The sequence below is a fragment of the Hoplias malabaricus genome, chromosome 12 (assembly GCF_029633855.1).
Source record: "Hoplias malabaricus isolate fHopMal1 chromosome 12, fHopMal1.hap1, whole genome shotgun sequence".
Classification (NCBI taxonomy): Eukaryota; Metazoa; Chordata; class Actinopteri; order Characiformes; family Erythrinidae; genus Hoplias; species Hoplias malabaricus.
In genome coordinates, this window is record NC_089811.1 from 36,982,673 (window position 1) to 37,009,418 (window position 26,746).

Consider the following 26,746-nt stretch of genomic DNA (forward strand, 5'->3'; position numbering starts at 1 on the left):
TCTAATTCTGTATCCCCTCATACTCTATTAGATCTCTTGATGTTAAATTCAGTAAAACCTAGAACTCTATTCCTCTGGCTCAGCTGATGTTGTAATAAAACAACACAAATCCTAACTTTGCCCTGTTTTGTGCCCAGATCGGCCAGGCATTACGCAGCACGGTGAAATTGATAAATATCAAGAGATGGTGGCCCTGGCGCTGAAGACCTACATCGAGACCAAAAGAAGCAGCTCGGAGAAATAGTAAGAATTTAGTGCTGATATCTACACACTGCAGCTGACACTGCGTCATGAGGAAAAATCAATTCTCCAGTGATAATGTCATCAACAATGTCTTTATTATCTGGATGTTGATGAATGAATATTTCGTTGGCTAAATTTGTTCACAACTCTTAGTTTGAAAAAGTTCCAAAAACATAAACCTCACCTGCTGCCACATGAGACTCCTGAAATTCTGTTACAATTTAAAAATTAAACTGTTGACATCTGGTGTGAAAATAGATTACAGTATCATTAGTGGAAATCCAAGTCTCTTTCAGCTCAGTGCAAGGTCTTAACTCTCTCTACACGAGTATCACAGCAATACAGCCATCTTAGGAATTATAGAAGTATTCTCTAGGCCAGGGGTCGGCAACCTTGACCACTCAGAGTGCTAATTTTTTATATTTTAAATGAAATAACACTGCATATAACAGGGTTTTTTATTTATTTATTTTGCCTTTGTGCTGTGTATAAACAAACTATACTGTGTTACATTTATGAAATTAATGAACGACTGCAGAGAAAATTAAATAACATTTCTGCATGCAACAAAACATTTTTAACTCTTGAAAAAAAGACGTTGTGTTGATGGTTAAGTAAAATACTCAATGTCTATTTGAGTCCTTGTAGCAATGGAAAAAAAAAACATTTTAACTCTGAAAAAAAGACGTTGTGTTGACGGTTAAGTAAAATACTCATTGTATATTTGAGTCCTTGTGGTAACGGAAAAAAAACGCCGAACTTAAATTATCCACTGGCAGCAAACAAAAACGCTGTCTTCTCTCTGCGTGCCGTCATTATTTTACTGGCGCCGTGCAGTCAGCTGTCAGAAAATTCCAGAAACCGCACACTGGCGGGTGTCGCACGTTGGAAGTTGTGACGTGTATTAAGAGCGACAAAATATTTTAAATATTAAAATATTTTAGATGTTACAAGATCGCCATAATCTTCATAGAATTACATTTTGAAAATGAACGAACCAAAATAAAATACACTTTAATTAAATACTCAGTAATTATTTTCAAAAGCTGAGCCGCATCAGAGGGATCAAAGAGCCGCGGGTTGCCGACCCCTGGTCTAGTACAATTAGCACAACAGCCAATAATAAATGTTCAACAAGAAACTCACTCAGAACTCACTACATAGTGTTTGGTGTAAAGTGAAGTGATCAGAGAATGTCTACAGAACTGAAAGACTGTGTTAATGAGAATGTGAACATTGTTTTGTGCACTGTATCTGTATTAAGACTTGATTTACCACTTTACATAAGGAAACTAGTCTAATTTTCTGTGATTTAAGGAGGCACCAATCACTTAAAGATTTAAAATAAAACATTAAAGTCACTTTTATTACAGATAAAACAACAAAATAAATCCATGTCATAATTAAAAGCCACTTGTTGCTGCTGTATAACAGTTTTTTAAAACTAATCTCAAGGTTTTTAATAATTTCATTTTGATTTATTGCACTATTTAACAGTAATCATTAGAAATAGCCCAACATTTAACAGACAATATCTTGTAATTAGAACCATGAACAAGTTTAGAAATATGTTTTAACAATTTAGAGATTAATATTTCTTTTCAGGGGTTGGTCAATAGAGGGCGCTACAGCGGGTTAGCTTCAATAGTGGAACAATAATTCAGTCCTTTCTAAAATAAAAATAATTTATATAATCATTAACTAAGGGGGGCACGGTGGCGCAGTCACACAGCTCCAGGGACCTGGAGGTTGTGGGTTCGATTTTCGCTCCGGGTGACTGTCTGTGAGGAGTGTGGTGTGTTCTCCCCGTGTCTGCGTGGATTTCCTCCGGGTGACTGTCTGTGAGGAGTTGGTGTGTTCTCCCTGTGTCCGCGAGGGTTTCCTCCGGGTGACTGTCTGTGAGGAGCTGGTGTGTTCTCCTTGTGTCCGCGTGGGTTTCCTCCGGGTGACTGTCTGTGAGGAGTATGGTGTGTTCTCCCTGTGTCTGCGAGGGTTTCCTCCGGGTGACTGTGAGGAGTTGGTGTGTTCTCCTTGTGTCCGCGTGGGTTTCCTCCGGGTGACTGTCTGTGAGGAGTGTGGTGTGTTCTCCCCGTGTCCGCATGGGTTTCCTCCGGGTGCTCCGGTTTCATCCCACAGTCCAAAAACACACGTTGGTAGGTGGATTGGCGACTCCAAAGTGTCTGTAGGTGTGAGTGTGTGAGTGAATGTGTGTGTGTCTGTGTTGCCCTGTGAAGGACTGCCGCCCCCTCCAGGGTGTATTCCCCCCTTGCGCCCAATGATTCCAGGTAGGCTCTGGACCCACCGCGACCCTGAACTGGATAAGGGTTACAGATAATGAATGAATAATCATTAACTAATTATTTGATATAAAAGTTGGTTAAATTGTAAAGTAATGTGTAATATATAAAATACATTGACAAGAAAGGGGCGTAATGGGCTGCTTTGTGCAGAAGGGCGAGATCCTGGGTTCCAGTCATTCATGTGTTAATGACTGGAGCACAGACAAAAACCATTTCTGAGAGAAAATACAAACATAGAGACATACATTTAGTCTGAATCCTGGATGATCTACCTCTCACCCCAAAGAGAGTCAGTGAGTGGTGAATAAAATCCTGATGGTTGTTGATTGTTCAGAGCCCAGAATTCCAGCAGCGTCCTCATTCAACAACATCTCTCTCTTCTCCAAATCGGTCTGAGAGGAGAACTTTGGTGAAGAAACTACACGTCAAAGAGCTTGGTCCAGATACACTCACATGCAGATTTTGGTTTTGCTATGTTTATTATTATTATTATTATTATCATTACCCTGTAGCTACACCTAACTCTAACCTTACCCTCAGAAACCAAATGTCATTTCAGTCATTTCAGTCTTTAGTTTATCTACATTAAAGTACCAAAGTGTCTAGTCTGTTTTTATTGTCAATTAAAAGGACTGCTTTTTACAGAGATGTGGTGTCCTACCTCATGCCAATCATCCCAATACAATTTAACACAATGTGACACAAACACACTTAAAAAATAAAGGTACTACAAAAGGTTATTTGAGCGATGCCATAAAAGAACCTCTTTCGGTTCCTTAAAGATCCATTTTTGTTTAAGAAATGTCTGTGTGAAGAACCTTTTAAAGGTCTAAAAATCCAGCACTCGGTCTTAAGGTTCTTTACCCATTTAAACATATCATCAAAAGTGGTTCTTCTATGGCATCGCTCACATAACCTTTAGTGACACCTTTATTTTTTAGAGTGTAGAATATTTGTCGCCAGCTGCCACTGTTTCTTTCAAGCCTCTGACTTTTTTGTTTCCCCCCTCCCTGACAGTTTACTGTTCCCCAGGATCATGTCATGTCTGACTGAAATGAGGACTATGAACGAGGAGTACACAAAACAGGTTCTGCAGATCCAGGACATCCAGCCAGAGGTGTCTCCTCTCATGCTGGAGATCGTCAGCAAGCACAGCTAACACGGCTCATCTCAAATCTCCACGCTACCACAGTCTCACTCTGCAGCCATCAGCATCAGCTACGCCTCCACAGCTGCGTGTCACGGGTTCGATTCACATGTTATTTATGGATATTGTTTCATTTTTTTGAAAGGCATTTTCATACCTAGTTCATTTGGAGGCAGTTGAAGCCCTTTTGTTTGAACTGTTTGGGTCAGTCATGCTCAGGTGTGCATCAAAACAAATCACATAGCGGTCCCAGTTTGGTATTAAACAAACCTTAGAATGGTTCATTTGAGATATAAACACAATGTGCCTATGGCATTTTTGTCTTAAACCAACCATTGTTTACCTTCCCTCACCATTTTTAGAAAAAACCCAGAGAATTCCGTCGATATTTCTTCTGAATTTCTGCATAATTCAGATATATTTAAAGAAATATGACATAAGACATTGTGTCCTGTAGCAGTGACCAGTTGTTAATGAGGTGGTGTAATAAATAGTGAATATCTGCTCTAATTGGGGTTTTATGTAATTAGTCTCTCTTGTCAGTAACTGAGAGCTGCCGCTAATCCCCACGGGCGTCACTTCATCTGGGACAGTGTGTTCTCGCTGCTTCCCTCGTCCACCACGAAGCCACTTATTTTTATGTATGAAATCATCAGACTTTTGCATGTAAACAACATCAGAGAACACAACAAAAGATGCTCAAGAAAAACACACATTAAATTACACAAATGCTGTTCACCTCAAATTAACAGTCAAACTTTGATAAATGATTTAATGTGACGTGAACGTCTGAGGTCGGTCGCACTATGTTTATGGCTGATTGAACAGTTCAGTGGGGTTTAGAGGGTTGAAGATTGACTTGGAGCAGTGAAGTATTTGGAGAAATGACTGCGGCAGCTCCTCATAAAGAGATCAAGCCCTGAACTGATTCACAAGTAGAGCTTGTGTAGAGACTTTGTCTTAATAGTTTTCTAAGGACAACGTTACTGCACTCAATATGAGGAGTTCACTAAATAATATTCTGTGGTTCATATTTATTTATTATTATTATTTTTGTGCTGAGAGGCACCGATTCTAGGTTTGAAAACGCCTTTTGTTTTATAGCTAGAGGGTCAAATGGATGGGGTCAGGCCCTTATTGCATTTTTGCAATAAAGAAGTGACATTTTAGTGTAAGCCTTGTGCTGCCATCTAGTGTTCCGGGCCAGTACAGCCGAACTTGGGTTAATAATGCATATGATCTTTATATTTGTACAGATTCACAAAAGCTTTCCAAAGGAAAAACAAACACAGGAAAATAAGATAAACACTAAGAAGTTCAAAAGAATGTTTTTAATTGCAATTCTTCAAAAAAAAATCCTATTTATTACAAATATTCACTAGGCATTCAAAAAATTTGAGTAAACAAATATTAGAAGTGAGGGTGGAGGAAATAGCCAATAGAAAACACACACACACACACACACACACAGAGAGAGAGAGAGAGATTCAAGTCTGCCATCATTGTCCTTATGTAGAAACTAGCAGTACTTTTAAATCAAATTATTTTTGATATTGATATTAATTCAGCAATTAAAACTGATCATTTAAGAGGGTTACTGAACTCAGTCAATCATAAGACAAGCATAGACTTTTCCCTAAGAAAGAGTTAATGGAACAATTAGCTTCTTAAGAAGATGTTTAAAAAAAATTTATTTATTTTATCTGAAGTAGCTTATGATTTGTGAATCCGGCCCCTGGCTTTTAGAACATTTCACGAAGTCCAAGGGTTAAAAATATTACTTTATTTGATAAATGTTTGGCAGCTCAAGGTGTTAAATTCTAAATAATTTATAAGAGAGAGAGAGAGAGAGAGAAAGAGAGAGAGAGAGAATACATTATTGCTCATCATATTTTTCTCTTGCTGGCTGTGATAATCTGAATCGACCTGGTAGCGTGTCGCTATGCTGTAAGTGCTGCTGAAATCCAGGTAAAGCACATTATATATATATGCTCTAAAACAATCGCTGAAAATGACGCACATGCCTTTGGAGAACAAACCTCAGGAACAAGACTGTTGCATTTGGTCTGCACTGGTTCTGGTATCAGCCCTGAATCAGCAGGTTTCCAGGAAAAACAATTATGTCGTTAAAACGTGTAAGTTATTATCTTGAGGTTAATCATAAAACCACACAGACCTCAGAAGCCAAAGGTGTAACCACATACTCCCCATTGGCTTCTGTTTATTGTTCATACGTCCATCTTCTCACAATATGCTCACTATACAAATATTGAACATAAGATTTTTCTATGTAGCTGTGCAACCTCTCAATTAGACTACAGCCATTAACCTGTTTCCTCTGTGAATCTAAACATTCCTAAAATATTTAATTCAATTCCCTTTTGGGGGATGTCCCTGCGATCAAACACATATCAAACAAACCTTAACCATTCCGCCACATCTGGGCTCAGTAAGAAAATGTCCTTTTTCAAAGGACTTATTTTTAAACAATGTGTTGAGCCCTTACAGCTACAGTCACTGTGGCATTTGAGATGAGATCTATCTTCTGGCTTCGATGTATCAGACGTTTTACCACAGAGAAAAGCACAATAATTACCAAATGATGTATTGGCTCACCTCTACACAAAGGTAACCTCATACTGTGTGGTGAAAATGATCTATTAGAAAAACACAAGTATCTGAGAAAACAAAACCAGATCCAGGAAGCCTCTTCACAGAGTAAAGGTTGGAATGACCTCCTGAAAGTAAGGAATGAAAACACTAAACTACATGAATGTAACTCACAGTTGTAAAGGTTTATTGTTGCACAGGGACCTGCTGTAAATATGCAGTGCACTTACGCTGGTTAAAATTGACGAGACCTTTTCCGTTCTACCTCTGGCAAACACAGTGGAACCAGCACTAAGAGGATGTTCACCAAGTTTAACTTCATACAGATAAACAAACCACACACATGGGCTTTTGTTTACTTGCTGAATTTTCGCATTTGTGAAACACAACTCGATGGAAGCCCTGGAGGATAAGGTGAAAACAAAGTTCAAAGTTCATTCCTGAGTCTAAATTTCACTGCTTGTCCAACAGGTGTTAAACGTTTGTAAAAAATGTGTTAAGCTTCATTTGTACAGGTTTTTCTACCACTGAGATAAACCTGAAAGGACCTAGGAAAGAAAATGGCTAACACTTAGCGCCTGTCTTACTCTTTACCTTTTAGCATCTGAGGGGGAACATTTATGAGTAGCTAAGTGCTAAGATGTAGCATTAGCAATGCTAAACCATATTTGATACAACCGAATAGACTGCCAGCGCAGACACAGGTGAGGCATTTTGTTCAGCTGTTTTATTATATAAAAAAAGATTATAATAGAATTTCATCCAGAAATTATAATAATTTATAAAAAAAAAATACAGCTTAAAGTCTCACATGTGGCCGTATGTCCTTCTTGTCAAATTTGGTAGAACACAGCCATTTTCTGCATGTTACCCTTGTAGTTCACCTCTGTAGGAATTCTGTGAAGCTGCTTTGTGACATCAGTTGTAAAAAGCGCTATAGGAATAAATTTGATTTGGTTTGAATAGTACAGGGAAAAAAAGAAAAAAAAAACAAATTGTAGAAGTGATTCTGAAAGAGTTTAAACTGTTTTTTGGTGCTGGAGGAGCTTTTGCTGCTAGGAAAAATAAATTGTGTGGAACTTAAACTCAGGAACACTTTCAAATTTTTTTATTTCATTTATTTATTTATTTTTTTTTACATTGTACACGTTGGTACAAGTTCAGTCGATTTACTGAAGAAATGGAATATTCTGAAGCTGATCATCCTCTTTTTATGCAGCAATTCCCTGCTTTTTCCAGGGTTGGGGCCTGGGGTTCGTAAATGCAGCTCATAACGAGTTCTTCTGCCTTTCGAGTTCACGAAGCTACACAGTGCCAACTCAGTTTAACGTCATGTTTATAGTTTTGAGTTGTGGAAACGCTCTGTCCGTCTAAAATGCGAATTGTTTGATGCCAGGTCGTTGTCCACGTTGCCTCATCTTAGGAAAAAAAAAAAGCTAGTGTACGTTTTGTTGTGTGTTGAATAAGCTTTTCTTGTGACTTTCAGGTGTTTTGTTACTAAAAGAAATGATCAATTCTGTGTTTAAAAAGAATGTTAATGGCTTATGAGAAATTGTAATATATTTCTAACTTCTATACCTCAGCGATCATCAAAATCAGGTGGATTTTAAAACTATAACGAAAGGAAAGTGTGTAAAAAGTTTCTGAAAGTAAAGATGATAGACTTCAGAACACCATTCATAAAAATGTTAGAACATGTGCAAATCTGTGTTTATCAGGCTTTTTAATTTCAGCCTCTGCACACATTCCTTTACAGCTGCCCTTCTGGAAAAATATGTTGTGTCCAGTGGACCTCAAGCGTTTTGTACTAATGTATAATCACCAGCACTTGTTCATGTTGATATCAGGAAAAGGGTCGCCATTCCTGCTCTTTGGATCAGCTAGCTGCTGGACACGAGTTCTACTTTATACAAATACACCAGTGATTTTTCAGCCTAAACCAGCAGTTCCCAAACACTGGACTGTTCCTTTAAAACTGTAATATTTGGCTGTACACACTACCCACTTAAAGGAGGCAGTTGAGAGTTTCATGTTACAATAAGCACATGCAGCCGTTTATATATATATGTAATCTCCACTGCACAACAAAGAAAGAGTGTGTGTGTGTGTTACAGATGTGTTCAGAGTGTGTCCAGAGCAGGAATGGGTGTTTAGTTGGCTTCTTGAATCCCTTCAAATTAAATATTTAAAATTTCAAAGCAACTGTTTACACAGGGTGAGCATGTCCTGAAAATACCACAAGGAAAAAGCACAGAGGTCTGTTGTGACACACTTAGAAAAAATGTCGAATGTGATTTTTTTTTTTTTCTGTCCCACTCAGGAAAATAAATGGAGGATTTAAGGTAATTGTGTCCAGTGTTTATTAAAGTCATCAGTTCAACCAAAAACTGATAAATCTAATGTTTACATAAAACCCCAGAACATTATATTATTCACGACAGAGGCTTGGAATTTTTCTTTTTCCATATCTTTCTCTAATACAAACTTGGATGAATTAAAAGAACACTAAGGTAGAAGTCTGTGGGGCGCCCCGTACCTGTTCCTTAGGGCAATTCACATTTACAGTACTGCTGTGTAATGAAGACCGAACCCACTCTCTACAAAATGAATGAACAGAATGACGTAATGAAGCTTTACATCTGCTGAAAAGCTCTGTCATAACAAGTGAAGCTAACAGAACGTGAACTAGAGGCAATGTGTTTCAAAAACCTATGTATTTTCTGTGGAACTCTAGCCATCAACTGCACAGCAACCAACACAAAAGCACATGTCACTGGAATCGATGTCTTAAAATCAGGCTGAAAAGTTAAAACCAGTTAAAATTAGCAGCTGCTAACTCTGGAGCTGAGCTGTACCTCTCAAAAAACAAACGCCGTCGTCCACAAAACTCATCACTAACACAGCAACAAGGTGTCATGTCTCTTTCAGCCCACTGCCCTGATAATGTAAAAATACTAGTGTTCCTTTAAGTCAAGGCTGAATAATGCAGGAGATTCATTTCAAAATGGAGGAACTGCAGGTCCGGCTTTAGAACAGAGACATTGCAAAAAGATTTCTCCGCGGACTGGAAACTCAAGCCCAATGTTTAATTCTTCTTGTTGAAATTAGTACAAACACATTTCAAAAATCAGTCATGACACAATTTTCTTCCTGAAATGGTATCAACGTTATTAAAAGGGGGTGTATTCCACTTTTGCTGAAATACCTTTGGCTCTTTTATGAATTCTTTAGAACACGCATCAGTGGTTCTCCAACCTCAGGAGGAGCTCATTAAATCACATGTTTTGGGAGCAGAGGAATCTGTAAAATGTGAAGCGCAGGAGGATTGAGAAACACTAGATTAGATGCTTTAACACTGCTGTGAGGAATTGACTGCATTCAACCACAAGAACATTACTGTGGTCAGGAACTGATGCTGGACATAGACCAAGGGACTGGACAGAACTCCAATAGTGGGGTGGTGTTATAAAGAGTTAGAGGCAATGTCTGTTAGCCACTGAACACCTGTGTCAGCATCTCAGGAGTTTAAAAAAAAAAAAGTGTGAATGGACACTTCGGGAAGAATGAGACAGACCTGTGTTTTCACTCACCGTGCAGCGGCACATCCAAAGTCGTGTTATAGATGAGAAATACTCAAAGAACCGGTTCATTTCCAGGCTATTTCCTACTCTTTATTTAATGCAAATTACAGTACCAGGTAACTATTCTCTGAATCCGAGTCACACCAAGGACCAAAACAGACATATTTACAAGGAAAGGAAACATTTAGCATACCTTCACAGGAGGGGAAAAAAAGAAAAAACAAACAAACAAAAAAAAGATATATTTCAAATAAAATAAAAATTTCAGTCACAAACAGTGGCATTCAAGTAAGTAATGTTTTACAGGTTGTATTTTTGTTGCATTTTTTTTTCCTTTTTGTTTTAAACCAAGATATTTTTTTTTACCCCCAACAATGTACATCATGTGATGTCTGTTTATAACTGAGTCTTTGTATAGTTTTTTGTGTCTTTACATGTGTTTTTTTTTTAAACTCTAGTCACAAGAAGTGGTCACACCGTCCGTGGAAAGTAACACATCTATGAACGCAAATCTTACAAGCAAGCATTACACACAGGCGAAGGAATAAAGGACCGGGAGGTGCTACGTGACGCCCCTGAGCTCTGCTTATGGCAGGACGCTGCAGTGGTCAGTGCAGAAACACACAAAGACATTATTGCCCAAGGGATGAAAATAAAAATGGATGCTTGGGGGCGGTTCCTTGTTATCGTCTGCCCACGTCTCCTTCACAAACAACTTCATTAAAAGGCGTAAAGAAAACCTTAGTCTGATCTCTAAATCAGGAAGTCAGACCAGTGCCAGAACTGGATCAAATCATACACAATGTCATAAAAGTACATTAAAATGTGTTGTTCTTTACAAATAAGATGCAGCAGAAATTAAAATCAAGTTTATTATTGCATTGGGTGCTCTCTACCTAAACCTAATGTATATTAGATTCTTAAAACCAATCTAACCTCTCAATATACACAATATGGAGGTGTAGCAATCATTTATTTAATGTCACCAAGTGTTCTTCAGCAGAACAGAAGCTGCACTTAACAGTGAACAGAGAACAAAAGCTAATGAGTTGAGTCCAGAGCGTCCACTACATTCACACTAAGAAACACTGGTGTGAACTCGGCATATTTCATGCTGTTTTCCACCAACGGACACAAACCCGATCAGACGAATAACACACTACAGGAACCCAGCTGACTGCCGTTAACAGAACCGTGTCAGAACCTTGTTTTTTTTGGGAACAGAGTTAATAATCGTCTTCATAAACAAAATATTATTAAGCCGTTTGTAACATCGTTGTCACTGGTTCAAACTGTGGCTCAGACGCCTTTTACACTGAAAATAAATGATAGCCTTTGATCATTTTCAGTGTGGAGTGGAAATAAAACATGAAAAATGTGAATTTGTTGGTAACTTTTGCACAAATTAACATCAGGCAAAAAAATACACGTTTAAATTTAAAGTCCTCTTCTGATGAGGGGTGTGTATTTTCACAGCGGTGCCTATCTTTACCCATGACTAATCGTAAACGTCTGATGTCACGTCAGATACATCTCATGCTAATATTTGTTCCTGTAGTCACCTGACGACATCAACCTTAAGTCATGTGTTTTCACTATTACTAACTAAACTGTAATAACTGAACAGACCGCTGTGACATGGTTATGACACGGTGATGTCAGGGTCACGCAGTCAGTAAAGTATTAGCAAAAGTGACAACTCTGACCTATGGGAATACTGTATATTTACATATTTAGAAGAACATTTTGGTGCAGTGTAATATCTGCGGTGGCTTTTTGAACTGACCAGTCAGCAGCTGCAGAGGGGTCACTCAAGGTGGGGGGTGGTTACAGTACTGTGTGAGTAAAGGGTGACTTGGGGCAGGAGGTGTATGGAAGCAAAGGCACTCCAAACTATAGATACACTATACAGTTACTACTTATTGTTACAATAATAGAGCTGGCACCTACTGTACAGAGAAGATTGAACTATGGCTGGAGATAGCTCCTCATCTACAGCATCCAACAAACGGGAAACTGCCCTGATCTTTTAAATCTTTCAGCTGTTTTTTTTATTTTTTTATTTATTTTTTTTTTAATTAATGATTAATTCTTTAAACACCCTCATCTTTGTTTTTGCTCGATAACAGTTCTCAGGTCAGCTTATGTACATACCATGAAAACACAAATAAAATAAAATAAAACCCAAAAATAAAACTAAACTATATAAAAAAAACTATATAATAAAACAAAAATAAATTTAAAAAAAAAAAAAAAAAAAAAAAAAGGAAAAGAAGCTGGAATTTGGCGAGGAGCAACTGTGCTGCACTGTATTTACAACATTTGCCGCTTTGTCTTTTTCCTTTACGTCGTATTAAGGTTTAAACTTGTGTGTGAAGACGTTCTGAAAACTGAAACATATATAAAACAACAGCTTTTCCACAAACGTAAGAGGCTGAGAAAGAGGAGAAGGGGATGGGAGAAGGTAGTGGGAGTAGTGGTTACAACAGCTCCTATGATTCGTCTTGAATCTTCGAAAAACAGAAGATACCCATGAAAAAGCATTCTCCGTCATCGCTGACAGTCGGCAAAGTCTTTAACTGGACATCGATTATGTATCGCCTCAGCTATCGCTCATCATTTATTCACTGATTACGCCAGAGTCTAGAGAACGCTGAAGTTCTGCATTCAAAATTATTTATTTTTATATTCGATTTTTTTTTTTAAAAGTGCAAAAACATTTTCTTTGTTTTTTTTGACGTGACTCAAAACACGGTGTGACCAGAAAAGAGGCCAAGCACGAACCTGAGGACTACTGACACAGAGGAGACAATAAATAACAGATAAAACAAACAAGGTCTAGAACTTTATCTACTCTTTAAAAAAATTAAAAATAAAAATAAAAATCAAAACTACTCTACCCTCTGCTCCGTGGGTGAGTGAATAAAAAAAAGTGTGTGTATATTGTGTGTGTGTGTGTGTATACACACACACACACAAAGCAATGAGTCAGCAGCCAGTCAGCCACCACATAAAAACACCTCTGGATTTTGATGATATCTGAACCAAAGAACGTTAGATATATATCTGTATACTGTATTCCTATATATTTATATATAGTTTTTATTTTACATAATGCAAAGTAATATATAAACTGTGTGTGTATTTATATATGTATATAATACAAGAACACAGAAAACTGAGACATAGGCTTAGGTCTCCTTCATCGATCAAGCTCCTCCCCACCGAGACCCTACTAACCTTCTGCTTTTTCATATAAAACAAAATCAGCCATAAAACTTTATATGTTTTGATTTAAAACTCACAAATAAAACTTCAGACCACGCTGAGCATTTTCTTTTTTGTTTTTCGGGTGTTCGCTGAATCAGGAGCCGCTTGCTTCACGCAGTGATTTTTTGATTAAATACATTTCTATGACTTTACTCTTGTTTTTATTTCTTTACTTTAAATATTACTGAATGCTCCCAACCAAATTCAAGCCATGCACTACAGGACTTTGCCTGAAGGGGGCAGGGTGAGGGGGATGAGAGAGAAAAAGAGGAGGAGAACAGAACATGTATGATACAGCCTCAGAGAGAGAGAGAGAGAACAGAGAGAGAGAGAGAAAGAGAGAGGGATGCGGAAGATGATGGATTTGGCTACCGGACTGCTTCCATTAACAGACTCTCTATTGTGAACGAGAGATTTGAAAATAACAGGTTTGATGCTGCAAGCTCTACCCCCGTAGTACCTTGCTCTCTGCTCTCTGTCACTTTCCTCAGCTACCTCTCTCTACTCACAGACGGGAAAGAGAGCTGCCTTCATCTTCACTGGTGAACTCTTTTTTTTTTTGGACAGTGTCAGAACACACTTAAATAAGGGTTGGCTCTTGCAGTCTTGAGTAAGTGGTTACGATGATTCAAACCCTGCCCAATTCATCTGTAGAGCAGGGGGCATGGGCCTGGAGGGCTGTGCTGGATGTGAGTGGCTGGGGACACTCAGGTAGAGGCATTTGAGGCAGAGGCAGAGGCTGCTGTGGTGGTCTGACAACGATCTCCACTGTTGCCATCTAGACACCAAAGAGAGACAACCTTTAGTGTAACACTTGTGCAGAAACTTGAAACACACACTGGTAAATACACGCTCCATTTTCTTATAAATTAATTCATCAACGTTTTTCAAAAGCTCCAGCGGGGGGGGGGTCTCAACAGATCACCAAAGAAGTCTTACACATTGTGCCAGATCACAGTGGGAGCATGAGACGGAAACTGGCTCCTTATTCAGAAATGGCCATTGCAGAATTAAGGTCAGATATTGTGAAAAAAAAAAAACTTGAGTGCATTAGCATTTGCATATAAACATAAATAAAACAATACGTTCTGATTTTGGTGTTTGGTTTTACGCAGCTGTGCCTTAGATCAGAGTCTGGACCTGCGTCTGTATCAGAACGCTAAAGGAGGTTGAAATTAGCAAAACAACAACTAGAGTGACAAGAACATGTTCAATGTTTCTACTCCTCACTCCTAAAAACTCAAATTTGGATTCAACAGAGGCTCTTTTAAAGGAACAGGTGCTGAAACCTTGTGGTGCAACAGAATACAGCTCAAGACCTAGTGAATCCAGACATCTGTCTGTGGTGATGAGCAGGTGGAGGAGGTTAACCTGTGGTGGAGGAGGCATTGGTGGGGGTGGAGGCTCCGGCCTGATTACGTGCATGAGCCGGAATCAAGATGTTTGCGAGGGAGGGGTTACTGGACAATTCTGTAAGAGAAACGCAGGAAAAACATTTTTAACCCTGAGTTTTCATCAGTGAAGAAAAAAAGCACAGTGTAAACTCCTTTGCAGAAAGCAGAACAAATCTGTCAGTACTGAATGTTAATAAAACGTATAATTTCCTACATATTTAACTCACTTCTCGTCCCAGTTTAAAGTTCTCTTAACATGAACAGAACGAATGAAGGTGGAGCATGTCGTCGTTGTCCAATCAAAAGCATGCGCAACATCACAGGAAAAGAAAAAACCTCTTATATTTCAATTAAAGTTAATGTAATTTTAGACTTTTTCTATTGATCCCTTCGTCACAAAATCTTCACAAAGTGTAAAGGACAGGTGCTGTGTTCCAGTTTTGTAGTAAAATAAAAATGGACAAAAACGTTTTTGATTGGACATCGATGATATTTTAAAAAGTAAACACTGCAGCAGAAAAAACAAGTTCTAAAGGAAGGTCACTGCTTCAAAACTTCAGCAGGAAACCACCGTCCCTTTTTATTCCTTCTGCTGATGAGTTTTTGTGGAGTACAGCTTCAGTCCAAATTCAGTCAGTGATCAAAACACTATTCTGAGACAGAGCCTTGCCTCTTTCACTGATTTGGGAGGCAATTCCAGCTGCAGATTCCGCTGTAACGGTCTCAGAAGCTGCATTTTCTGAAGAACGATTTAGTCACAATGTAAAGATGCTAAATTCTAGAACGTACACCAGTGGAGCGCCCAACTTCTCCTGGACTAAAGTCGTCATCCAGTGTTTTCAATAACTTTGGGGAAGCTCCCCATTTTGCAAAACAATGTGTCGCCAATGTCAGGTTTGTCAGATAATTAGGAGATTTAGCACCAGTCTTCTCTGATTTATTACAGCTTTTATTATTATTTTTTTATTAGAGTTCAAAACATTTTGCTCATTTGTTTTCATCTGTGAAATACAATTTTTTTAAATTTATGATTTATGTTAGTTTCACTTTAAAGGAACACTGAGATTTGGGTATTTTTGACCCATCCACTGTTACAGAGCTGCACTGAAATAAATGGGAAGGGGATGGGAGTGCGGGTGGTTTCCTACTCTACAGATTTACAGAGTGCAGTTCCAGCAGTGCTGAGCCTATAGTAGCACTTTCACAGGTCAGTGGAGCATCACAATTATTTTGAAGCTGTACTTTTTAAAGGTTCTAATATTTAACCTCAGCTCTACACAAAAAAAACGTACTAAAATGAGAAAAATGCTTTAAGTTCATTCCCTGTAAACGAATGTGTTTATTTTCTTGTGTTTTATTATGAAACAAATAATCAACCAGATTCTCTGAATGACAAACAGCTGTGACCTTGAGTGGTGAAGTTGAATAGTGACGGTTTCTCTCGGCCGTTAGGGAGCTTAATGTTGGGGTCTCGCAGTTCATCGAAGAAGGAGTGAGCGCAGGCCTCGAGGGGAGTGAGGCGGGCAGTGGGGGTGTACTCCAGCAGCCGAGAGCACAGAGCAATGGCTTCAGGGGGCGTGCGAGGCCTGAACACCTGTAACCCAATCAGCACAGAGGACACAGTCATTCAACCAGTCACGACACAGGAGACATTCAGCCAACCAACCAGCCCAGAGATCAGCAAACAAACAAACAAGTGGGTACAGTACCTGAGCGCTCAAAACAGACAAGCTCCAACAAATCCTCAATAAATGACACGAGGCAAACAAGGCACAAGCTTTTCTTCTACTTTATCCAAGTCTTGTACAGCATTGTGGGTCCATTTATTGTAATCAAGACTAACCTGCTCCCCACCTATTTGAGATTCCTGAAACTGAGCTGCTGCCTCCTGCTGTTTGAGTCATTTATAGCTTTATATTTAAGAAGTAAATCATAAAGAGAGATCGGGTTAAAACATTTTTAAAATATGGGGGGTACACTACTGGCCTAATGCCACATTTGCAGTATTTTCCTCAGTGGACACTAATGCATTCATCCAAGGCACAGTTTGAGTGAGTGGCAAGAGAAAATAACCCCAAATTGAGAAGGTTTTTCTTCTAATGCCTTATTCACTTCATATTGTTCTGAAAGAATGTGTCTCGCTGTTCATTTTCAAATATAAAATGCAGGTGTTATCACTCTGTAGTAGTTCAGTAATATCTTCAGTGCTCAGTCCTGTCCACTGTCACATGACGGGGGTTTATAAATGTCTATTAGAGGCCTGGCATTGAGAATGGGGACCTTGTCGTGTTCAAATTTCAATCACATATAAAGTTAACTTCTTGCCTCAGTGTTAGACGAGAAAATAACAAACAGAGAAAGAAAGAGAAAAAAGAAAGCAGGAGATTAAAACAGACTGTAACCACCAGGGGGCATCAGGCAGCTCCCAGCAACAAGAAGTACAATGAACCAAGATGAACTCCGATACCTCAGACTCTTTTTATATATATATGAATATGAGAGAGAGAGAGAGAGAGAACACGGCACTGATAAACTAGTAGGTTTCCAGCACTGAATCATTAAAATATTATCCTTTAGAGCATTGAAAGCCCGTGTTAGTTTTCTACATTCACTAAATAGAGGACTAAGTGAAGATGAAAGAATAAAGTTTCTACTTAATCCTTTAATCTATGTTTGTTAACCATTTTAAATGTCTGTTCACCAAAAGAGGACCCTTTCCATATCAGACACACACTACGCGGCCCAATACAGAACATCCTTAATCCTCCTTTAAGGTAAAGCCAATGCTGACACTAGTGTCTAACAGAGAGGGTCATCTCCATAGAGAAGCAATGACAAAAGAATGGGATTCTCTCAAACAGCTGGAAGTCCATTGAATACCTCTGGGATTAGTTAAGAGTGGGGTTTGTGATACAGTACTAATCACCCTACAGTACCTAACCTTAGTAAGTTGTTGGATCTGAACAGCAGCCTTCTAACGTACAAACAGAGTGTAAACTAAATTACTAACTACAACTAAAAACCACACGACTACTTTAATTCAACCCAGTGTTTTTAGGAATGAATCAGGATTATCTCCTGATGGAAGAAAGCATTTATAACATTTAAATAAAACTGGACTGAAAAACCATGAAGTGGTGCAGTGGTGTAAAACGGATTGTGAGTCTTGTTATCAGAATGGTGCAGATGAGACAGATGCTTCTTTCACACATGAACTCCAGAGAATTTCTAGAGAAAGTCTGGATTATGAGATCCAGAGATGTACCGGAGTGGCTTTTCACACGGGCAGCTCACAGCGGGAGATTTTCCGAGTCAGATGTGCTCTCGCAGTGGGAATTGAAACGTGCTTTAGGCGTGGAGCGGCGCCCTGGTGCAGAGCATTCAGGAGAAACGCCAGAAAATGTTCCGCATGGTTCTCACATGCATTGACTCAGAGTGTGTCTGGAGTCTGAACTAGGGCTGTACCAGGATAAAGTCCAGGTAATGTCCATAATGAATGTTGTGGGTGGTCGCATTCACACATACATCTCCTCCGGGTGAACTCAGGAACATTTCTGGATCACTGCGCATGTGTGAAAGTGGCATAATTAGTACACAGTCCACTGTGGTCTGCCCTAGTGAGTGGTCAGCAAGGTTCAGACAAAGTGTCAAACCAAATAAACCTACTCAGTCAGGGCAGTGAGTGGAAGAGGAGCAAAATGAATGGAGACAGTGAAACAAGCCGAGTGGAGCAGTGTGGTGGTAGTGGCATTCAATGAAGCAGAAAGAAGAAAAACGGATTTTCCTGTACCTGTTGACTCACCTTAGTCCATGGGTGGGCCTTTATCTGAGGAAACTTAAACTCTGTGTAGTTGGGGTTCATCTCCCTAATCTGCTCACGAGTGGGTGTGCCCAGAACCTGAGAGAGAGAGAGACAGAGAGAGAGACAGAGAGAGAGAGAGAGACAGAGAGAGAGACAGAGACAGAGAGACCGACAGAGAGAGAGAAAGAGAGGGAGAGAGAGAGAAAGAGAAAGAGAGAGAGACATTAAACAAGGGAATAAAAATAATACGAAGAAACAGCAAAGCTAAGAGTTAAGGTGTGAAGGAGTCGAGTGTTAAATGTGTGTTAATACGAGCACAGAGTCATATTTATAGTATATTGCAGAATGATGTGAAAATGTTATGAGATTATTATAAAGTATTAATAGTCAAATTACATCTGAACTGGAACAAAAACAGCTTTAAGCAAATTTCCACTAAGAAAAAAAAAAAAAATCACAAAATCATTTTAATACGGAGGGGATGTTTTTTAAAGCAATCAGTGGATGGGAAAAAAAAAAAAGGAATCACAATTTCAAAAATTCAAAAATCACAAAAACACACACACGTCAGCTACATTAATCTAAAAGATCCAGCTACAAAAAATAAAACAAAATCTAAACACAAAATTAAAGCAGCAATCTGCTGACTGGTCCACTACATTTGAGCCAAGGAGGAGGAATGAGTCTAAATCAGGTTTAAGTCTAAGACTCGCTTTAAAACCAGATACTTGTGATATTCTGGTAGCGTCCGTCTCAGACGAGAATGAGCTTTTCTGAATGAACACACACACGCACTAGACGCGCCTGTACCTTGATGATCTCGACCAGCTGATCCACTCCGCTGTCGCCGGGGAAAATCGGTTGCCCTAGCAACAGTTCAGCCAGCACACAGCCTGCCGACCACACGTCTGGAGAGAAAAGAGGGTCAAAGGTCAGAGAGAGGAGCACAGGGTGAGGCAGGGAGTGTGGCTAATCAAATCAACCACACGCCACACACTTCTTTTGTGGATAAAGATCACAAGCTCTTTACACACACACACACACACACACTTTTAAGAATTATAGAGTAACTGAAATTGTGTGTGGTTAAAACTGTGCATGTAACTTAGCATCTAATTTACTAACGGTTACGAACGTGCAATCAGAAGTGGACAATAATTTTTCCATTAACGTTTGGTCCTGTAAATAACATGGCAAACTTTCACTGAAATGTATTTGAATACGTTGTTAAATCTGTACCTAATGTCTTTGAATAATAATTAGCCAAATGTCTCTTATTTGTCATGATGCACTTCATCTGGTTTTGGATCTTTCTTACGGCCCTTTTAAGGGTAAATGCTTATACAGCAGCTTTGCTAATGCAAACCACTGGAAATACGCTCTTGTACATGTTGAGCTAGTTTCTCTGCCATAGGAGGGAAAATCTAAAATGTAATTTATCTGTATCATACCATACTCCAACAGGATGTGCCTTTTGCCATTTAGAATATCTGCCCTGTATATAGAGAGCAGCCTTGGGCTAATGGTTAGAGACCTGGCTTTGTACCAGAAGGTTGCTGGTTCGATCCCCTGGACCGGCGGGAACAGCCATGGCTGAAGGGCCCTTGGAACCCCCAAATGCTCCCCGGGTGCCGGGATGGCTGCCCGCCGCTCTGGGTGTGTGTTCACAGGGCACTAGTGTGTGTGTGTGTGTGTGTGTGTACGGCCACAGACTGGTTAAATGAGGAAGACACAGTTCGCTGTACGTTGTCCAATGACAAATAATAACACATTACTTTCCATATAGACTACTATCAAATTTGGATGTGCATTTTTATGGAATGTAACTGTATCATACCTATGCTCGAGGTGTAATCGGTGGCTCCAAAGATGAGTTCAGGAGCTCTGTAGTACCGTGAGCAGATATAGGACACATTCGGCTCTCCACGAACCAACTGCTTAGCACTGAATGAAGGAGAAAATAGCTTTTAGTGGACAGTTAAATGATCGTAAATCCCATAAATCTAAATAATACGTCAGAACTCAGAGCCAACACAACACTAACTTTGAACGACTGCATCAAAAGGTCATAGTATTAACAATTAGCCAAACTTCTAGGAGACCTCACGGCTGGGTAAAGGTTCTGCAGCACGACAAAATCTTACATGAGGGATTTTCCACTTTGGGTAATGTAATGTAATGCAGAATAAACACTTGTGACTGAAAAGATTTAAACCTTCATAAGTTCTTAAAGTCTGTATTGCACACACAATAAGGCTGGCCCTGAAGTGCAATCACTGATGATGCAGTACCAGGCCCAGGCCAGGACTTAATTTTACAACACTCAGTTCCCAGACTTCAGAGGGATTTAAACTATACCTTATTTTAATTTTTTTACACTTACTGTCCCAGACTATCTTTAATGGGCTCTGTTCCAATAACGAACATTTGCTGATCTGCAGATATTCCCTGGATGTTTGACAATGTCAGAGAAGCTGAGATTATTACAGATACCATTTAGATCCAGACCAGCTGGTTTGTATTGAGGAGTCCTGTAGCACTGTAATCTAAATTCAGCCAAGTGCTCAAAATATTTTTAATGAGCTATATCTGTATACAGCGTTAAGAGAAAGATTGTCTTGCACCTGACCCTCCACTAGTGCACTCCCTCCTTTTTTGGCTTAAACATTAACAGCCACATACAGAACACAATGAGGTGTAAACAAATGATATTTATATAAAAAACTTAAGGTGGAACAGAAGAAAAAGAAGCAAAAGTAGCTGTTTATTCTCCAGCCTGCAGCTCTGTGTCTCCTTAAATGATGCAGTAGTTCTGTCCAGGAGCCTGTAACTGCTTCACTCTATGACGTTTAACACTGGCGTATTTGATGTTTTCGTGAGTGAATTGAGTGAATATTGCGGCAGCATTTAAGGTGGAACTGAATCTGCGAAGAACTCAACTTGGCACTTGGAAATGATTATGTCATTTGTTTAAGGTGGAATGGAATAGTAAAGAATTTTATTGTGTACTTGTGTGTTTGGGGAAGTTTAAACGAGTACCAGACCATATAATCATCGATACATGTTCACTTTTCACCTTCTAATTTGGTTCATGGTGCTGTAGCACTGAGAGGCTTTTAAGATCGTGAAGAGCAGCTGCGCAGTGCAAGCCACCTCTAAATACATATCTCCTAGACTATTATTTATTAACAAACCCTCCTTGAGAAGAACAGTCAGAGGCTTCCCTGTCTGCTGTTCCCACAGCTCAGTCTCATGAGTCTTTTTCCCCCCTGTAGCAAGGGCGTATGAGAGAGTTTGATATTGGAGACGGACAAAACGCACCCCATTCCCAAAATATTAGCTATAAGCTGATTGCTGTAGATAAGGCAATAAAATACTGCATTTATAATGATGTGGAAGAGCATTTGAGTAACGTTAGAGAGTGAGGCTGTGTTCCAAACCACTCACTATGGAGCTTTACATATTACACTACAGAGAGCACTGCTGAGGGTGGTATTTTCACACTATTCGGCGCAGCAGTGTGCAGTTCGGGACACGGCCGGAGACTAACCTGCTGCTTGTTTAGAGCTCTTTCTCACGACCTGAACACAGCTGATATTAACATTCACTAACTCTCAGATCCTCCTCCGTTTCCCTAACAGTTAAATACAAGCCTCTTTTATAACTGTAATTATCCCTCACTGTTATCTGTTGTGCTCTCGTCACTGACCTCAGCCCAGAGCTGGTCAACACTAACTTTATAAACCAGACTCTGACGGTGAAGCGGAGGTGAAGCTGATGATCGGAGCAGCTTTATATTTTAACAGGGGCCTTAATGAAGGCTGAAAACCCACCTTCTCCGACTCAAAACGCGTTAATCAGGGTGGCGTACTTTCAACATAAAAGTTTGCGAAAATAAGCGACAGTATTTTTTCTCTCAGTGGTATAATTTTTAGGGGGGGGGACAAACGCAGCTGTTTCCAAATTTGCGAGGGACACGTCCCTCCCCCCACGGGTCCTACGCCAGTGTCCTGAAGGATAGTTTCGTTTCAACTTCTAATGATACAAGGGGGCAATTGTTAATTTGCGGGGCCCGGGGCTGCGTGCGTAGTGAGCGTATAGGGCGGTCCAGCTCTGGTGCTAACTACCACAAGCATCTGTTAGCTAAGGTGACAGATCTGGGCAGTCTGCATTATCCTCCAGAGGGTTAATCTGGTAAGGTGCATTGCATCAGTGGTAGCTCAAAAAAGATGCCCCTAGGGATATCCTCCCAAGGCTGTGGGCTTGTGCAATGCACCGTCAGCGTCTGTAGCATGATAATCTTCACAGCTTTTAACAATGTCTATTAACATATGCCAGTTGTAGACAATAATTTACTTGCACATACTGGAGAATGAGTTCATTATACACAATTAGCTTGTTTCCTATTGCTAAATTACACTGACATGTCAAACTTCATGGGACTGACTGTGTGGTAGTATTACCTCAGGGCACAGCTTTGGAACGGCCATATTGTGAGGGAGGTGGAACACTGGCCGGTGTGCTATCCCTTCAAGCATATCCTGCAGGTCAGTGCAGCATTCTTTAGCTTCCATAGTATATGGGAACAGAAGATCCACCAGAGTGCCTGAGGGGCCCATGGCTTCATAAGATCTGCACCAGTTACTAATTCTACCATCGTACCTGAAACTATAGGTACACCCCATGTTACCAGTCCACTAGGGACCAGTTAGCAACCCCAAGAGCCCAGGTGAAGCTCTGTGTCAGGCATCAGGGTGTTAACAGAATCACTCTGGTGGGTCTCCTGCTCCCATATCCCATAGAAAGTTATACAGGTTATTGAGGGCGTTCCCAAGCCACCCCTGAGGTAATGCCACTTCATAAACAAATCACATACCATCTATGCCATGACAGTTTATAGCAGCAATTTTAATAAATACTAAAAGGTGCCATTTTGATGTGTTAAATATCTATTTGTTAAATTGTAGTTATATTAAAACTAAAATGTGAAAAATAAAATGTTTTGAGTCTAAATTTACCACTGCTTTCGTCTTCTTTATTATTTTAAATATTTTCCAATTCTGAAACGTCCGAGTGTCTCATGTCATTACGGCGAGGAACGGGGATTTTTCACCATAAAAAAATAATCCACACGAGCCTTACAAACATTCCTATTAATTCATTGATCACAGACCTATCCCCTCTGTTAATCAATGCCTTCATGACCGCTATCATCAGCAGTAAACATTGTTGTTAGATATGGTTTCCTGTGGGTTGTGGTTGGCTTCATTTTTGCTTGAGGCAGTTCCTCATTGGGCTACAGACGGATGATGAGGTCTGATTGAAGCTCTAGACACACACCTGCCAAAGTCGCAGAGCTTGAGGACGGCTGTTTCAGGGTCCAGCAGCAGGTTCTGTGGTTTGATGTCCCGATGGCAGATTCCAAAGGAATGGATGTAGGCCAGACTCCTGAAGAGTTGGTACATGTATAACTGCAGCAAAGAGACCAAGCAACGAAGCAGGTTATAATTTGCTGTCTTTATCTTACAACCTTTAGATGGCACCAACTTACAAATGTCCTTTAGGTTACTGAGAGTAGTAGACGTTAAGCTACAGTCAAAGTAATATGAAGAACACAACAGACATAGGCCTTCCTAAAAATAGCAATACAAGTAGGGGTGTGCAGTCCAGTCTGATTCCATGTGCAACATCTCACTATAACAATAATGTGCCATGGCTAAGCCTACAAAGTTTCCTGCCAGTCATTTCTGTGTGTCTTTGTTAGCGCCACATCCTGGTCGCAGCAGGAAGGATATAGCTGCACACAAAGGAGTGATGTCATCACAGCGGGCCGAAGAATGGTAATGCAGGATTGCACAGAAGGAAAGAAGTGATATAGGCCACACACACTTGGTAGAAGAGCAGAGGGGCTCATACACACCTTAACATAAACCATTGGCAAGGTTTGTTTGGCTCTGCTGTAGTGTCTGGCTACTCTGTACACAGTCTCAGGGACATAGTCCAACACCAGGTTCAGATACACTTCATCCTTCTGTAGGGAGAGAGGAGAGGGAACAGTCTGATTAACAGTTACAGGACACAAGAGCATTCTTCCACCAAAGCACAATAGTCTCTAATGTGTATCTAACACAGTGGCACACTGCAAAACTGGAATAGATGTTGATTCAAAATATTTTGGAGGTTTGAACTGATGTACGTTAACATCTGACATATCACAGCATCAATTCCAACATTATCCAATGATTTAATGTGAATATTAAAACAAGAAAAAACAGACAATAGTTCTCCCATCAAACCATCGCCGAAGTCTGAGCCGTCGGGAGCACACCACAGCGCCTTTATTCTGACACTGAAAATGTGCCTGTGACAGTGAAATCACTTGAAAAGTCTTGTGGTGTAAGGTCAGCGTAACTGTTTCACTTTGCATCATGTCCTTAAAAAATTAAAGTTAAAAATATTAAACAAACCTCATTCACAACTAATCACAGGGATTAGTTTCCTGTTCCAAATGCAAAAAAAAAAACTAAAAAAGGTATGATATCACTCTTAATAAATCCACTGATATTTTATATGGTTTAAAAATGAACAGAATGGACTCCAACAGCAGCAAAATGAAGTACTCTTCTGTGGTCTGAGTTCATGCACAGCTCATGTGCATCGTCATTTTTAATGATTTAGTGATGGATTGAATACACACACATTTATATTTTACTCCTAACAGGGAATTTAATGTAATGTATGTATACACACACGTTTTGTGAGTCTTCCATCATGTTCATGGAGTAAGCTTGCTTTCTATACATCTGTGCCTTTTCACCCCTGAATGACTTGCCTGTGGCTCAGAATGTAGCTTGCCATGACAGCAGCACAAAAACAGGCCTTTTTCCGACATGAAGTCACTGCGGTTGTTGACTGGTACGCATTGTGTAGGCCTCTCCCCTGAGGGAGACGGAGCATCACCCCCACCATCTTTACATAACACGAATGTTTAGACACAGATGTCACATCCTCACAGGCCATTTAAAGGCACCAGGCTTGGGCGGGCTGGAGGTTGTTGTCTACTGGGCTGCTAATAGTCTGCATGTGATGTCACTTCTTATTCTTTAGCATCATTTTTCCTTCCTAAGCTTAAGAATGACCCACATGATCTAGTTATTGACATTTGGATCCAGCTCAATCCAGCTTTCCTTTTAAAGGAAGAAAGGCCATCTTTGATGCCACAGTGAAAACAAACTACATATTAATTACATCAAATTTTAAACAAGGTTTCCACAGATGGCTTTAAAAGTTGGGATTAATTCAATGTAATGTTCATAGCTACTTCATAATGAACTACTGTACATTAATTCAGAACTATACTATTTTGTCCCTTTGTTTTAGATGAGGTTCAGTTCTTAATGTAGAGGCTAGGATTTTTATATGTAGCTGAAAGCATACTCTATCAGTAAGAAAAGACCTGTCACAAATTAAATGCAGCATCAATAAATACACTGAAAGATATTTTAATTAACACGTTTTTTTTATATATACACACACAGTTTCTGCCACTAATTGTAGCAGCTACAGTCAAAACAGACTATGCACAAGAGAAACCCCCACACACTATGAGCTTTCTCCCACGTCTCTTAGATACCCTGGCAACCCTAACGGTCACGGCACAGTCTGACCCCTCCGCCCTCTCCCGACCTTGTGATTTGTCAGCTGCTGACCACAACAGAATCCCACTGATGGGACACTGACAATACTAAAGAGATAGAACAAAAGAAAGACTGGGAGCTAACAAATCAAGGGTTAAAGAAAGGGATTCCTTGACCTCACTGACCTCTCGGGCACAGTTTACCTCCCTCCTCAATCTCTACACCAATCACATGTCTCTTTAAAACACAGGTGAAGTTTGCCTCCATGTATTTTACTGCCTGGCACTTCAGATCCAATTCAACCATTCAGTTCTTTCCTCACAATGGGGAAAGGATAACCATCTCCCTCCCAGGGCAATAGGCCGATTATGTTCTGCTGTGTCCTGCTGATCTTTGTAGAGTTTGTAACAGGACTGATATGCATAATACATAGAACTCCACTATGAGGCAGTAGTAGTAGATGAATCAGAAAATAATTGGATTTCAGATAATGAATATCATTTAGATTATACTCATGTGTACAGTAATTACGTTGCAGTCTTTTAGGCTTTTTTTGGGCCTTAACATTGACACTGAGACCAGGACAACTGCGGTCAAGTCACTTGTAACACCAGCACAGACAGCACCACCACCACAAAATACAACGTCCACATCACTTCTGCCCTGGACCGATCTACCAGCCAAACAATGTCTGAAGAGCAGCAGCTCTGTGGTCAGAAACAAACCAGTGAAGAACGGGATCGATAAATGTTGCATGACACC

At 39.8% G+C, this 26,746-nt stretch overlaps 2 protein-coding genes across 4 annotated transcripts in view; one reads left to right on the forward strand and one right to left on the reverse strand.

The window, feature by feature from the left end:
- The window catches only part of nr1i2 (nuclear receptor subfamily 1, group I, member 2), a 46,214-nt gene extending 37,584 nt beyond the window's left edge, over positions 1–8,630 (forward strand). Inside the window, exons 8-9 of one of the 2 annotated variants that reach the window (XM_066686164.1) lie at positions 138–243; positions 3,561–8,630. In XM_066686164.1, coding sequence (XP_066542261.1) covers positions 138–243; positions 3,561–3,702 — 248 coding nt within the window. In that variant the 3' untranslated portion in view covers positions 3,703–8,630. The remainder of the gene's footprint in view (positions 1–137; positions 244–3,560) is intronic. The other variant, XM_066686165.1, reaches the window with a different exon arrangement.
- A 1,495-nt stretch (positions 8,631–10,125) lies between these two features.
- The window catches only part of gsk3ba (glycogen synthase kinase 3 beta, genome duplicate a), a 51,908-nt gene continuing 35,287 nt past the window's right edge, over positions 10,126–26,746 (reverse strand). Inside the window, exons 4-11 of one of the 2 annotated variants that reach the window (XM_066686187.1) lie at positions 24,268–24,378; positions 23,688–23,818; positions 20,185–20,291; positions 19,158–19,255; positions 18,348–18,443; positions 15,953–16,139; positions 14,523–14,621; positions 10,126–13,929 (exon numbers count right to left, since the gene is read on the reverse strand). In XM_066686187.1, coding sequence (XP_066542284.1) covers positions 13,859–13,929; positions 14,523–14,621; positions 15,953–16,139; positions 18,348–18,443; positions 19,158–19,255; positions 20,185–20,291; positions 23,688–23,818; positions 24,268–24,378 — 900 coding nt within the window. In that variant the 3' untranslated portion in view covers positions 10,126–13,858. Of the gene's footprint in view, positions 13,930–14,522; positions 14,622–15,952; positions 16,140–18,335; positions 18,444–19,157; positions 19,256–20,184; positions 20,292–23,687; positions 23,819–24,267; positions 24,379–26,746 lie in introns of both variants that reach the window. The other variant, XM_066686186.1, reaches the window with a different exon arrangement.